The sequence below is a fragment of the Drosophila obscura genome, unplaced genomic scaffold (assembly GCF_018151105.1).
Source record: "Drosophila obscura isolate BZ-5 IFL unplaced genomic scaffold, ASM1815110v1 contig_109, whole genome shotgun sequence".
Lineage (NCBI taxonomy): Eukaryota > Metazoa > Arthropoda > Insecta > Diptera > Drosophilidae > Drosophila > Drosophila obscura.
Genome location: NW_024542690.1, coordinates 312031 through 323389, shown reverse-complemented (window position 1 = coordinate 323389; position 11359 = coordinate 312031). Strand labels below are relative to the sequence as shown.

Sequence of the window (11359 nt, the reverse complement as noted above, 5' to 3'; positions counted from 1 at the left end):
TGTCGAAATACAAGCTAAACACTGAAAAATAAGATTATCAAAAAAGTGTGTTTGATGCAAGAGTTTTTTTTTGCTTTTGCATAATTTGTGACGGCGCTTTGGCCGGGGTATGCTCGCCGCGCAGGGGTTCACAGAAATTTGTTTGATCTCTGGATGTGGTAGCTGAAAGAAAGGCTCTAGGTTCAAGAAGAAGGCGACACGGGTAAGGTGGCAAAAGTAGGTTTTTATGTTTATTTAGCTTAAGCGTACAGAGTTTATATATGGCTCGAATGGTTAACTGGATCGTCCTTGATGTCCTCCTTCAGGGTCGTCAGGGCCGCACGTGGCTACTCGCAGCGTGCAGGAGTGTGGCCGTTTGGTTCTGATCGCTGGTCACATTGTTGGCGCGTAGATTTAAATATTTTGTGTGTGGCCGTTCCTGGTTGATCGCTATTTTAAAAGTCATGTTGTTTGTTGTTTTTGTTTGTTTTTTTTCTTTTTTAATTAAATTAATCTTCAGGTTGTTTCTCTTATGTCTAAGTAAATGTTTAAATGGAATGAAATAATAATACTACGGAATGCTGTTGTTATTGTGACGCTTGGCGCTGGGCCGGGCTGGGCGTCACAAGTTATGTTTGCATGTTATGCAAATTAATATTTCTATGCTAAGTTTATTCATCCGCTGCTGACCTTCATTAATTCTCATCATAGTATATGTACATACATATACATATGTACGAACATGTTTACTCAGAATTTGTATTCAAAAACACACAGAAAGCACCGAACTGCACTATAGAGAACTTGTCATTTATTTTCTTCTTAAAAGTCTAAATATGGTTTTTTACTGTTTGGATTTTTATATTGACCTTTCGCGTTCAGTTCACCAACCTACGTTGGTCACTTCTGAGAATTTTTTGCTATTGGATGTATAGAATTGTGAATACCATATTCGAAATTGCTTAATAGAAGTGTCTTCTTTAGCCAGTATCGGATTTCGCCGAAAAACTTTATGATTCCACATATTGATATCTCGTTCAAACTAAAATATTAATAATGTGTTAAAAAAAATAATTTAAATCTACAATAGTTACCATTATACTTTCTCCATAAATAAATACTTTTAAAAGGGGACCTAGCCAACGCGGTCCATAAAATCGATGGATCACTTTTTGAAGCAAAGGCTCAATTGGTGTTATAGTTTGCAAAACTTGGATTTGTCCAAAAGTGGATGAATTCATTCTTAGGTAAACGAAGGACGGTCCGATCTAAAATCATATATATGTATTAAATTCCTCAATACTTTTAATAAGATAGTAACCTGTTTCCCGGAGACATTCATCTGAAAACAATAAACCTTTCCAATTAGTTTCAAGGAATGAGTGAGAGCTATTTCTGCAATATGCTTCCCTTTTCCTGATGCTGGAAACCAACTAAAAAAAAAGAACAGGATATGATATAATGGATATAATGACATTAGTCAACACGATTTTTCCTCAAAGAACAAAACGAACTTTTTCTTAAAGATTTGGGGCTTAGAAATGGTTTGATGTTATTTTTTTTTTTTTTCTATGGCAGAACTTTTTTTAAATAATTTTTGAAAACTGGTATTGTTTTTTTTAAGTTTTTTTCAGAGGTAGCGATTGTTTTTTTCACATAACCCTAGTATCTTACGTCTGGTTGTAAAGAACTTTGCAAAAACTTTAAAAAAATTTAACAAAAAATACCTTTTGAAGGTTGCGGGCCCAACTGCCAATTGGGAACAAAGCAAACGAAAAAGGGTTGTACATTTGGTACCTGATCGCGATCCCAATTCACAATTGGCTGGTGGGCCCGCAACCTTCCAAAAGGAACCCGTACCCGTACTCAAAAAAGAGTTAAGGGGTATATTAGATTTGTGGTAAAAGTGGATGTGTGTAACGCAGAGAAGGAAAATTTTCCGACCCCATAAAGTATATATATTCTTGATCAGCATCAATAGCCGAGTCGTTATAGCCATGTCTGTCTGTCCGTCCGTCCGTCCGCCCGTCCGTCTGTCCGTCTGTCCGTCTCGATGAGCGCCTGGATCTCAGAGACTATAAGAGCTAGCGAAACCAAATTTGGTTTCCAGACTTATGTGATATCACACTGCTACAAGTGTATTTCAGAATTTCGCGCCGCCCCCTTCCGCCTCCACAAAGGACGAAAATCTGTGGCAGGCACAATTTTAAAGATACGATAAAACTAAAAACGCAGTATCGTAGAGAATGCCCATATCTACCAGATTGCCAAATATGAACTAGATCGGATCATAATTATAGCCAGAATGAAGAAATTAATTTTCAGTTGCTTCCCCTCCCCCTCCCGCCCACGACAACGCATCTCATTTTCCTTCTCGCTCGCACATTCTGCCGCGTTCAGTGCGCGAGCAACCCCTAGCGGAGGAGATGTAGAATCTAATTGGAACATGTACAATCTACATGTTAGATGTATAATATACATTGTATTTGTAGATGTAGATATCATATGTAGCAAAAAAATGTAAAATGTAAAATTTTTTTTTTCTAAAATTCTTAAAAATCATAAGCTCTAAAATGTATATACTGACTGAGTACGGGTATAAGTAGAGTCGCGTCCCCAGAAGCGACTCACACGTTCCTTCTCGTTTAGGTTTGGTTAACGAATTTTAGCTCCAAAGTCTCTCCATAGATTTTAATGAGCGATACCTTAAACGACGCCAATTTATGGCACCTATACACAAAAAAATAGAGGATACTGGATATTTTTTTTTCGACTTTTCCCGAGTTTTTAAAGTAAAAATTTCGTAAAAAATACCGCTCAAAAATCATCATTTTTGCATTTCAATGCTTTATATTTCCCAGATGGTAAGCTGAAATCACAAAGTGTTTGGGCTTAACTTTTAGCTGTTTTAATTATCTTTTCCAAATAGCAAAGTTATTTACAACCAGACCCAAGATACTAGAGTTATGTGAAAAAAGCAAGCGCTACCTCTGAAAAAAGCTTAAAAAAAAATACCAGACTTCAAAAATTCTTCAAAAAAAAGTTCTGCCATAGAAAAAATACCATAATTCTTTAAAAAAATTTAATTTGGATCCTTGAGGAAAAAAAAAGTTCGATTTTGTCGAGTAGTGTTAAAAAACGATCCTCTAATTTGTTTTTAAAAACTTTACTAACTAACTCTGTCGCAGAAAAAGTCTTCTATTTCTAAGCCCTTACAAAGGGTATTAGAAAAATGGTTATATGTAATACATATTATGTATCTGGATTGCACACAGAAGCGAGAATCTTTGTCCCCTTAAATAGAATCATTCTTAGTCATTTTAATATTCCTAGCCATCTGATAGCTGGTCCCTTAGCTATTAAGCTATGTACATATATCAACGGGTCTACTTTCGTAAATTTGTATCTTCGCTCCTAATGATTGCATATAAGCTTATATTTTATTTCGAATATTAAAATATTTTATATTTGTTTACATGTTTACATATGTATTTGGTTACATCTGTCATCTAAAGATACATCACTTCTCCGCCAGAGGTCGCACACTACAGGGGCAGAGTGTATGTGAGCGAGAGAGAGAATGAGTAGCGCTGCATCGGTGAAAGGTGATGCAAATTAATTTCTTCATTCTGACTATATTAATGATCCGATCTGTCAATCTGGCAGATATAACCATTCTATACGATTCTGCGTTTTTCGTTTTCTCGTATCTTCAAAATTATTGATGCCAAAGATTTTCGTCCTTTGTAAAGGCGGATGGAGCCATGGAAATTTTGTAACCAACTCGATATTAATTCTCCTGCTGGTACCGCCACCATGATCCAACAATATCTCTAAAAATATGATCAAGTTACCTTGCATTCCATTTATGACATCCAAGTTGGCCCAGAACACTAATACTGGGTGCCAAGCTACCAGCAAGAAAGCTTTCGTTGTGAATAGCGCTGAAGTGCGCCATATCAGCGCCGTTTTCTGGTATCTCCTGAATATGACAATTTATGTAAAATTCATTTCGTCCATGGTAAACGACATTTTTCGTCTGAGCTTGCATAGGTACACGAAGCTCCCAAGGATCCGTAGACTCAGCATGGTACCAAATAAATATAAAATCATTAGCTTCCTGGGATATCCATTTTTTAACATTGGTACCTCGAGGAACTGTAATGCTTAAATTCAATCATATGCACCCTCGCATTAAATAAATTATATACTTACTCGAAGTGCTGTATGGAATGTTATTGCAGCCCCCGTCTTTGCCCCGAAAACTCCATTGGTGAAATGGGCACTCAATGTTATCACCAACAACTCGTCCACCAATGCCTAAGTTGGCTCCTAAATGGGGACAATATGCATCCAAAATAAAGACTTTATGCTTTTGTGTGCGATAGACGACAAGCTTCTCTCCCAAACAAGCTATAAATTTTGCTTCACCGGGTCGGAGTTTCGATGATTCTAGAATACCATACCAACCGTTCGGAAATGGTGGCGGCATTTCACTTGAACTGTTTTTTTTTGCTTTTCGTATGCGGTTTATTGCATCGCGCTTATGATCATTACGACAGAAATCTTCTGTTGTCGACACTTTGGAGTAACTTACATCGTCCAAATACTAAAACAAAAACAATATATAAGTGAATTTTGATGAACATTTTCACCGTAACTGTTGTTCTAATTTAAGGCAATGATATCTCACAATTGTACTCATAATGTACTCATAATGTACTCCCACAAAATATATCGTAAAATATCGTTAAAGGTATATAAAGTATATTTATAGATTGCGACCAATTTGTATCAACGCAGCACACATTTAGCAATTTTATTCGGTGTTATTTCATTCACAATACATACCTTAGATTAAGACGGCTGCAAAGTTTCTGGAGAAACATGGCCCATTAGACCGCCCTAGGAACATTGTGATATATACTTGGAACTTGGAACTTTGTTTCAATGGCATTGCCTGCTAAAAACGCCTTTTCACCTCTTGCCACTTATAAAGCTATCTGCCCTTAGTTGCCCTTTTTCTGGACCCAGTACCTAAGCGGCAGCTGCCATTATTGAATAATAAAGCAAAGCCTCTGTCGAATATCCTCGGTGGCGCAAAAATAGATACGAATAATTGATATCGGAAATGAATGAGATCCATTTCCCTCTGATTTTGTGCAGCACAAATTAAGGATAGCTATCTAATGGTCTCGTAGAACTTGAAACATTTGTTGCAAAACATCTCCTTTGCGATTGTTAAATATGATCTAAGCTTTATGTTTATTCAAGTGAATATAGGAAGACCGTGCTCAAAGCTATTAATAAATTAGTGACGGCGTTGTAAGTTGCTCCGGTTGTCACTTACTTTTTCTTTTTAGTTATTCAAGCAAATTTAAAGCAAAAATAAAAAATAAAATTTTGTAATTATTATTTTAATGCTAAATTTAAGGTTGGGGTAAATAAAATTATTTATATAAAGGGCACAAACTAAATTGACCTGGTAATTGTGTCAATGCATTAATGAGTGCTCCATTTTTGTTTCTTATACATTAAGATTTGTTTTGTTGTATAAAAAGTATTTTTTTTATTTAAGCGTGGAAAATGTTATCGAATTAACAGCGGAAAATTTTTGAGTTTTGCGAAAACGAAAATTGGAAAGCTTTTTCAAATGTGAAAACCGCAGCCTGCCTGTCGGACACTGTTTAACCCAGTTTTTTTATGCAATCTTGTGATTTAGTTAACTTATAAAATGTATTCCTCTACAGATAAATATGGCAACATCGAAGCGGCCATATACTTTATTTGTATTTGTATTTATTTTATAAGGTTCAACTATGAGCAGTTAAACTAACAAATTATAACGTAATATGAAAAGGACAAAAACATGGATTACACTACTCGACAAAATCGAACTTTTTTTTTCCTCAAGGATCCAAACCGACTTTTTCTGATAGATATGGGGATTTAAAATTTTTTAAAGAATTATGGTTTTTTTTCTATGGCAGAACTTTTTTTTGAAGAATTTTTGAAAACTGGTATTTTTTTTTAAAGCTTTTTTCAGAGGTAACGCTTGTTTTTTTCACATAACTCTAGTATCTTACGTCTGGTTGTAAAGAACTTTGCTATTTTGAAAAGATAATTAAAACAGCTAGAAGTTAGGCCCAAATACTTTGTGAGTTCAGCTTACCGTCTGGGAAATATAAAGCATTGAAATGCTAAAATGATGATTTTTGTGCGGTATTTTTTACGAAATTTTGACTTTAAAAACTCGGGAAAATTCAAAAAAAAATATTCTGTGTTCTCTATTTTTTTGTGTATAGGTGCGTTAATTTGGCGTCGTTTAAGGTATCGCTCATTAAAATCTATGGAGAGACTTTGGAGCTAAAATCGGTAACCAAACCTAAAATATGGAAAAAATGAACAAAAAATACCTTTTGGAAGGTTGCGGGCCCAACTGCCCATTGGGAAACAAAGGAACGCGATCAGGTACCAAATGTACAACCCTTGTTCGTTTGCTTTGTTCCCAATTGGCAGTTGGGCCCGCCGCCTTCAAAAAGGTATTTTTTGTGCATTTTTTCCATATTTTAGGTTTTGTTACCGAATTTTAGCTCCAAAGTCTCTCCATAGATTTTAATGAGCGATACCTTAAACGACGCCAAATTAACGCACCTATACACAAAAAAAAAATAAATCAAGATATAATTTTTTTTTCGACTTTTCCTTAGTTTTTAAAGTTAAAATTTGTAAAAAATACCCCACGAAAAATCATCATTTTTGCATTTCAATGCTTTATATTTCCCAGACGGTAAGCTGAAATCACAAAGTGTTTGACATCAACTTCGAGCTGCGCAATTATCTTTTCAAAATAGCAAAGTTCTTTACAACCAGACGTAAGATACTAGAGTTATGTGAAAAACAAGCGTTACCTCTGAAAAAAGCTTTAAAAAAAAATACCAGTTTTCAAAAATTCTTTAAAAAAAAGTTCTGCCATAGAAAAAAAAAAAATATCATCAAACCATTTCTAAGCCCCAAATCTTTAAGAAAAAGTTCGTTTTGTTCCTTGAGGAAAAATCGTGTTGACTAGTGTTATCAGACTATGGATATTATCCTGACCCAATAGGACCAATTTATTGGCAAAATAGCCGCTATGGTCCAGCTCACAGCAAGTTGTGGTCAGGAAATAGCCTATAGCCTATTAAGTTAAGATAAGAATAAGAAGAATTAAGAATAAGGCTACTGAGGGCAGTGGAATCAACCTCACCAGCAAGAAGTTTGTGAAGAAAAAGCACTCCATGGCAAATCCTACGGCTTTCAAGAGAGCGGATATCGAGGAGCCGGAGCCTACTCTCATATGAAGGAAGATGTCTAGAGGGGTCCCAATTAAGGCCACGAAGTGCAAAAAGGATAAACTGTTTTTGAACGGACTCAATCATATCCTGATATTTTTGATAAGGCGGTGACCAAACGCAGAACCGTATTCAAGTAAAAGGGACAAGGGATACATATAAAAGTTTAGTGGTATAGGGGTCGGTGAACTCCTTAAACCATCTATTGATAAAGCCCAGGACGCCTCTGGCTTTATTCGAAATAGCGGATATGTGTGAGCTATAACACAGATTAGGTACAAAGAAAATTCCCAAGTCAGTACTTTTGTAAAGGCGGTTTAAGGAACAGTTATGGATATTATAGTCAAAGAGGTAAGGCTTGCTGCGATGGAATGTCATGATGTTACATTTGGAAATGTTAAGGGGAAGAAAGTTTATTAAGCATCAGTTGTTGAGGGCGTCAAGATCAGATTGGAGACATAACGGGGACATGGGGTCGCTATAGGAGAAACATAACTTCACATCGTCCGCATACATAAGTACTCGGGAATGAGTTAAGACTTGGGGAAGATCATTGATGAACAAATTAAACAACAGAGGGCCAAGATGCCTACCTGGAGGTACCCCCGCCGATACAGAAACAGGCTTAGAAAGAGAGTTATTAAAACAGACACGGTGAGATCGTCTACAAAGGTATGCATTAAACCAGAAAAGAAGTTTAGGCGGAAACCCTAGGAGAGATAATTTATGAATAAGCAGATTATGATTCACTGAATCAAAGGCTTTACTAAAGTCAGTATAGACTACGTCAGTTTGCGACTGCTTAGCGAAACCCTCATGCACGAAAGTGGAGAATTCCAGGAGGTTGGACGAAATAGACCGATGTTTTACAAATCTATGCTGCGATTCAAAGAATAAGGAACAACAAAAGTGTTGGAGCTGGGAAGTAATTATTTTTTCGAAGAGTTTGGGAATGGCAGATAAATTGGAGATCCCACGGTAACACTAGTCAACACGATTTTTCCTCAAGGAACAAAACGAACTTTTTCTTAAAGATTTGGGGCTTAGAAATGGTTTGATGATAATTTTTTTTTTTTCTATGGCAGAACTTTTTTTTGAATAATTTTTGAAAACTGGTATTTTTTTTTTATGCTTTTTTCAGAGGTAGCGCTTGTTTTTTTCACATAGCTCTAGTATCTTACGTATGGTTGTAAAGAACTTTGCTATTTTGAAAAGATAATTAAAACAGCTAGAAGTTAAGCCCAAACACTTTGTGATTACAGCTTACCGTCTGGGAAATATAAAGCATTGAAATGCAAAAATGATGATTTTTGTGCGGTATTTTTTACGAAATTTTGACTTTAAAAACTCGGGAAAATTCAAAAAAAAATATTCTGTGTTCTCTATTTTTTTGTGTATAGGTGCATTAATTAGGCGTCGTTTAAGGTATCGCTCATTAAAATCTTTGGAGAGACTTTGGAGTTAAAATTCAGACACAGAATATAATTTTTTTTCGACTTTTCCTGAGTTTTTCTCCATAGATAGAAACTTTTCCTGTAACAGGCGGAATCCAGAGTTGACGGCCGCGAATTCATTATGAGTTTGTCGCCACCAATTTGGCCGAGGTCAGCGCATACCGTATGTGCCATGTTGTCACACAGCCAGCCGTAGGTGAATATTTGCTTTACGGCTACCGAGCGGCACTTTTTGGCCCAGCAAGTACTCGTTATAAGAGTGTAGACCGAGAGAAAAATAAAAATAGATGGGGAAAAGGTAGCAATCAAGTCGGTGTTTATGGTAAAGCTGTCTCACACGCTTGAACACTCAGATAAACGCACAAACAATAATAAAGATCGCAAAAACAACAACAAGTAATCAAAGCTTAAGCACAGAGAAACGAGATAAACACAAAGCTTTAGGCAGGCACGGAGAGGCGACGAACAGAGAGCGTCAGTGCAAGTATGTATGAAGAAACGGTAAGAACGGAGATAGAACCGAGTAGAGAGCGGCTCAGAGAGAGTGCATCGAGCAAACGTCAACAACAACAAAGCTGTGAATACGAATGCATGGAAGAAATGAAAAAGAGCGATTGACTATAAATATGAAATTAAAACACAAAAATACGCTAACTAAACGAGCACAGGTAGTGGACAGATTGCACTTGAAGATCCCCGTCTCAATGCATTAACCAACAAATCAATCCTTTCCGAACAGCGTAACAAACGGCAGAGATAGAGAAATGCAAGCATACAGCCGTTATCGACTTCTACTCCAATTTCAGCGCTTACGTATAAAATAATAATAGTAATAAAAAAAATATAGGTTAAATACTGAATGAATATCACGACAACGTTCCCAGACGTTTTTTATTAAGAGACTGATTACACTACTCGACACGAGTTTTCCTCAACGAACAAAACCAACTTTTTCTTAAAGACTTAGGGCTGAGAAAGGGTTTGATAATAATTTTGTTTCCCTTTTTTTTTTAAGAATTTTTTTAATCTGGTATTTTTTTTAAAGCTTTTTTCAGAGGTAGCGCTTCTTTTTTTCACGTAACTCCAATATCGCACGTCTGGTTGTTAAGAACTTTGCTATTTTGAAAAGAAAATTAAAACAGCTACAAACACTTTGTGATTTTAGCTTACCGTCTGGGAAATATAAAGCATTGAAATGCAAAAATAATGATTTTTGTGTGGTATTTTTTACGAAATTTTGACTTTAAAAACTCGGGAAAATTCAAAAAAAAATATTCTGTGTTCTCTATTTTTTTGTGTATAGGTGCATTAATTAGGCGTCGTTTAAGGTATCGCTCATTAAAATCTTTGGAGAGACTTTGGAGTTAAAATTCATTAACAAAACCTAAAAAATTAAAAAAATTAACAAAAAATACCTTTTCGAAGGTTCGGGCCCAACTGTCAATTGGGAACAAAGCAAACGAAAAAGGGTTGTACCTCTGAAAAAAACTATACAAAAAAATAACAGAATTCAAAATTTCCACAAAAAAAATTTCTGACATAGAAAAAAAAACATAATTCTTTAAACAAATTTAAAGTCCCATATCTATTAAAAAAAGTTGGTTTGGATCCTTGAGAAAAAAATAATTGGATTTTGTCGACTAGTGTTATAATCAGTAATATAGTAATATATTTTTAGCGGGTGTTGTAGTATTTTTTTGTAGTGTTGCAGCAAATCTGCCTCCATTACAACTTTTCGAATTGTTTTGCCTTAGCATGCACGATTTTATAATTATTTAAAAATACATATACATACCTTCTTCCACACAAAAGGTACAAAAAACAGCCAGTAAAACCATAGAGTTACTAAAACAACTATGCACACATATAGTATACTTTTTGGGTCCAAGCATCTCACAAGATATGTTATATGTGTTTTCAAAAACATAGAATATACTGATATCTGGTCCATTGTTTTCTAAAAATATAAAATACTATTCACATTATGCAAAAACAGCTGAAGAAATTATACAACAACTATTAAACGCAAGTTTGAATTATTTCTAGAATTTATATTTAGTGTAGTAATGGCGATTAAATCCTGCGTGTTGATGCTCAAGCTTAAGAAAACTATTGGAGCCTCCTACTTTTATACCACTGAAATTTTTGGTATCTGTATTTTGAATAAATTTCAGTCTTTATTTGCAACTCTAATTCAAAACATTTATGGAAGTATATCTTGAAAGAAGGCACGGCACATATAAAAACAAAAAAATACAAGTCGTCTTCACAATACGAGTATCATTCCGGTTCTTCTGGGTTACCGGTCCTCATTAAAATTCAGCTGTGGTGATACTTGATAAATCAAAGTGCCTGTATAACACAAATTGAAGTATAAACTACAGGAAAACGTATGCATACTAATACATACACAAAAATACATATATGTATGCGGATGCAATTCAGTAAACACAATACAAATAGTACGCGGTAGTCGATTATTCTGACCATAGCATACCCAATATGCAGATTTATTTTTTTTTTGTATACTCTTTTTTTTTGGGTACAAACTGATTGAATTTTAGATGCGCAAAGCGATGACTAATTTATAATTTA

General features: G+C 35.2%; 1 protein-coding gene across 4 annotated transcripts; it reads right to left on the bottom strand.

Annotated features, from left to right (window-relative positions):
* Positions 1–228: 228 nt before the first annotated feature.
* On the bottom strand, positions 229–11063 carry LOC111076502 (cholesterol 7-desaturase nvd). Of its 4 annotated transcripts, none has more exons than XM_022370320.2 (7): positions 11040–11063; positions 10560–10721; positions 4195–4588; positions 3834–4137; positions 1301–1412; positions 1101–1247; positions 229–1021 (listed from the first exon to the last, which is right to left on the bottom strand). In XM_022370320.2, exons 1-7 carry the CDS (start codon positions 11046–11048, stop codon positions 863–865), a joined length of 1287 nt encoding a protein of 428 aa, XP_022226012.2. In that variant the 5' UTR covers positions 11049–11063; the 3' UTR covers positions 229–862. The 4 variants fall into 4 exon arrangements, with proteins under 4 accessions (XP_022226012.2, XP_022226009.2, XP_022226011.2 ...); XM_022370317.2 differs by having other exon boundaries at positions 231–1021; positions 1074–1247; XM_022370319.2 differs by having other exon boundaries at positions 231–1021; positions 1074–1247; positions 11035–11057.
* Between the last annotated feature and the right edge of the window lie 296 nt (positions 11064–11359).

What these genes read in the sequence shown, in the direction of transcription:
- LOC111076502 (XM_022370317.2), bottom strand. An exon ending in CATTCCATACAGCACTTCGA is followed by an intron (nt 4,138 to 4,194) that starts GTAAGTATATAA and finishes TAAGCATTACAG; the next exon opens with TTCCTCGAGGTACCAATGTT. An exon ending in TGTCATAAATGGAATGCAAG is followed by an intron (nt 1,413 to 3,833) that starts GTAACTTGATCA and finishes CTTTTTTTTTAG; the next exon opens with TTGGTTTCCAGCATCAGGAA.